A 3,382-nucleotide genomic window follows, 5' to 3' on the forward strand; every position below is an offset into this window, starting at 1 on the left:
GGTGCTGGAGCTGGAGAGTGTGTTCGGAAAGATGTCTCATGCTGTAGTCTGAGACCGAGTTGCACGCAGGCGGACTTACAGCTTCATCCAGGGTTAGCAGAGCTTTAAAAACATATACTTCGTTGTTACCAGTCAGAAATTTTAAGAAATGAAAAAATAAAAAACACAAGCAAATAAAAAAACCTGAAAAACAAAACTGGTGGGTTTGAGAAAGATGTGGCACATCGTAGCTTGATTTGCCCTGCTTTCATTCTCAGAGCAGCTAAACCGGGTTCACCAGGCTAATGATGTAGACTTTTGTTTTTCTTTCTTAAAGCTGTTACTAAGATATTCTTGCTGTGCTAATAACTTTTGAACACTTCTGATCTTTTTATAGCTGATGTTAGAGTAATGGATTCCAAAGAATTGCTTAACTCGTCGGATCAAGACGAAACCAGGAAAAATGCGCTCATCGGTACCAAAGGAGGAATCGTGATGGACTTTCATCCACCCTTCAGGGGTGGAGCTACCGTACAAGCCCCTGTGTCTACATCTCCTCTCCCCGCGGCTTCTCAGTCAGATTCCACTCAGCAAGCTGCTTCGGCTGACTTCTCGAAAGGATTAGTAAACAATGTGCCTCCGCCAGACCTTTCCAAGGCAGTGTCGCTCTCGATGGGACTGTACATGGGCGAGACAGACGCAAAAGTGATGGGAAACGACCTCGGATTTTCGCAGCAGGGCCAAGTTGGCATCCCTTCTGGAGAAACAGACTTCAGGCTCCTGGAAGAAAGTATTGCGAGCTTGAACAAGTCCTCGAGCCTGGCCGAGGACGCCAAGGGAGCAGTATCTTCCGAGGTGCCGCTGGAGCCGGAGTTCCCGGGCATGGCTGGCCGCAACATCCCTTTAGAGTCCGGAGCTGCAGTCCAGAGCCAGGTCAGCTCGAATGGTGGCAACTTGAAGTTATTCTCTGAAGACCAAAGCACCCTGGATATCCTCCAGGATTTAGAATTGCCGCCGGTATCGCCTGGCAAAGAGCCCAACGGGAGCCCGTGGAGGCTTGACCCGTTGCTGGATGACGGCGGCTTGCTGTCCCCCATCTCTGCAGACGATGCGTTTCTCCTGGAAGGGAACCTCGGTGAAGACTGCAAGCCTCCTGTTTTATCTGACACTAAACCTAAAATTAACGACCGTGGTGACCTTTTACCCAGTTCCAAAATGCCAATGCCTCAAGTGAAAACAGAAAAGGAAGACTTCATTGAACTCTGTACTCCTGGCATAAAGCAAGAAAACATGGGCCCCGTTTATTGTCAGGCAAACTTCTCGGGGTCTAACCTGCTGGGTACGAAAGTCTCTGCCATATCTATCCATGGTGTCAGCACCTCTGGGGGACAGATGTATCACTATGATTTAAATACTGCATCGCTCTCTCAGCAGCAGGATCAGAAACCAATTTTTAATATCATTCCATCTCTTCCTGCCGGCTCAGAAAATTGGAATAGGTGCCAGGGATCCGGGGATGAGACGTTAGCTCCGTTGGGAACGCTCAACCTTTCTGGCAGACCTGCTTTCTCTAATGGCTATTCAAGGTAATTGGTTTTTGTTGCTCTTTATTAAAACGCGGCGAGTATGTTCAGTCCAACTGCGTGCGTGCTTGTCTGTTGGGTTGGTGGTTGTTTTCGTTTTTTTTTTCCTCCTTTCAGTCATCCCTTTTTCACTCATTACGTCGGGCTGTGTGAGCCCACGTCACTGCTGTGTGGTTCTGTCGTAGCAGCTTTAACCGAGTACTCGACTATTGGTATTAAAGGGAAGAAAAGATGAGGGGAGCTGGCATGCTTTTAAAAATCTAATAAATAAAAATTCTAAGATACAGCCTAGAGGGAAAAACAAGTACGTGGTAGAAGGACCCATACACAAGACAGTATGGAAGGAAGTATTTAAGTAAATACAAAAGCTGCTTCGTTCTCAAGGGTTAGAGGATCAATCGCTATGGGTTTGGGTTTTTTTTTAATTCCCAGTGTAACTTAAATGTTAACGCACAAAAATAACTCGGTTGCTGGGTAAATTTCTAGAATTACATTTAAGCTGAACTAGAGTTTTAGCTTTGCTCGGTATTGCGTTTGCCTTACATGGACAAGAAGATTCCGAGTAGAAAATACTCAGCGGCCTGTTTAATAACTGCACTGAAAGAGATAAGAGTATTTGCAGTCAGATTTAAACATACCTAGAGTTTAACCCTTGAGTGGAACTGCACGAGGGCTTGCTTACAGGTGGTTTTTGGAGAGCAAGGAGCTGTAGGAGAGCAGGTTAGCACGTATTTCAGGTGACCTTGTGGTAGTGTTTCTACAGGTAATTGGGTGGTGCAGGTACTCGGTGAAATGCTTTTCCTCTGCCCGTCAGGAGCGAGTGGGCCCGTGGGAGCTTTCCCAGCGGGACATCCCGTGCGTCCCCTCGCAGGGGTTCTCACCTCGCTGCCAGCACCGAGCTGTAGGTACTCCCTGGCTGTTTTCTGTTCAAGGTGTGCTTGTACGAGCCCAGGGTTTGGCCTCAGCAGAGCAGGAGGAGGAGGTGGTTGTGCTGTTTTCTGGAGCCTTCGTTAGAAAATGGCCCTTGGAGGCCGTATCTCTAACCCCAGGAGCAGTGGCCTTTTGATGAACTCTCCGTTTAACGTTGTTTTGTTGTTGCCCCGCTGACAATGGATCCCCCGAGCGCGAGCCGCCGGGCCTGGGGCTCTCCCCAACTGGTATTTGCTCCGGTTTCCCACGGTTGGAATGAGGTGTGTGAGGATTCCTTCTTTGTTTCAGGAAGGCAACTTTTAACTTGCTTTCATTCTAGATTTCTGCCCTAGTTTTTCATTTTTGTAGTGGTGGTGTTTGTTGTTTTTTGGTTTTGGCTGCCTTTTTTTTTTCCTCTACTGAAGTGTTTATAAGCGATTTTAAAGGAATTTGGAAAGGAAAATTGGAAATTCTGGATAAATTCCACTGTGATACATGAATATTGAATGTGCATTATCATTTATTTTGACAGTAGAAATCCTCTGTACTAATAACCTTCTGCATAATCGCTCCAGCTTCCATGTTGTTTTTAGTTTAGTTCATGGGGATTTTCTTGGTGTTGGTGGTGGGTTTTTTTAAATTTTGTTCTTGCTGTATCTTTAATGGCAATCGTTATAAAATTTGTGACAAAGCAAGAACTATTTCTGGTTTTGAGGGGTGAATTTCAGTAAACGTTTAAGAAAGAAGATTCCTTGTAGATAATGGAAACATCACTTATGAGAACACTTCTGTGAAGTTCACATGTTGCTTTTATTTTACAGAGCTATTTAGGTAGAACTGAGTGCGTTCCCAGGCAAACTGATTACACGTAGATCTTTGGCTTTTGGGGGAATTGTGTGTGTATATATATA

General features: G+C 45.6%; 1 protein-coding gene across 1 annotated transcript; it reads left to right on the forward strand.

Moving 5' to 3' along the window:
• The first annotated feature begins 390 nt into the window (after window positions 1-390).
• LOC104267891 (glucocorticoid receptor-like) lies at window positions 391-1,620 on the forward strand. The gene has a single exon (XM_009872280.1). It carries the CDS (start codon window positions 391-393, stop codon window positions 1,567-1,569), a length of 1,179 nt encoding a protein of 392 aa, XP_009870582.1. The 3' UTR covers window positions 1,570-1,620.
• Window positions 1,621-3,382: the final 1,762 nt, after the last annotated feature.

This window comes from Apaloderma vittatum, unplaced genomic scaffold (genome assembly GCF_000703405.1).
Source record: "Apaloderma vittatum isolate BGI_N311 unplaced genomic scaffold, ASM70340v1 scaffold31756, whole genome shotgun sequence".
Classification (NCBI taxonomy): Eukaryota; Metazoa; Chordata; class Aves; order Trogoniformes; family Trogonidae; genus Apaloderma; species Apaloderma vittatum.

Coding starts and splice junctions, on each gene's coding strand:
- LOC104267891 (XM_009872280.1), top strand. CDS start 391: ATGGATTCCAAAGAATTGCTTAACTCGTCGGATCAAGACGAAACCAGG.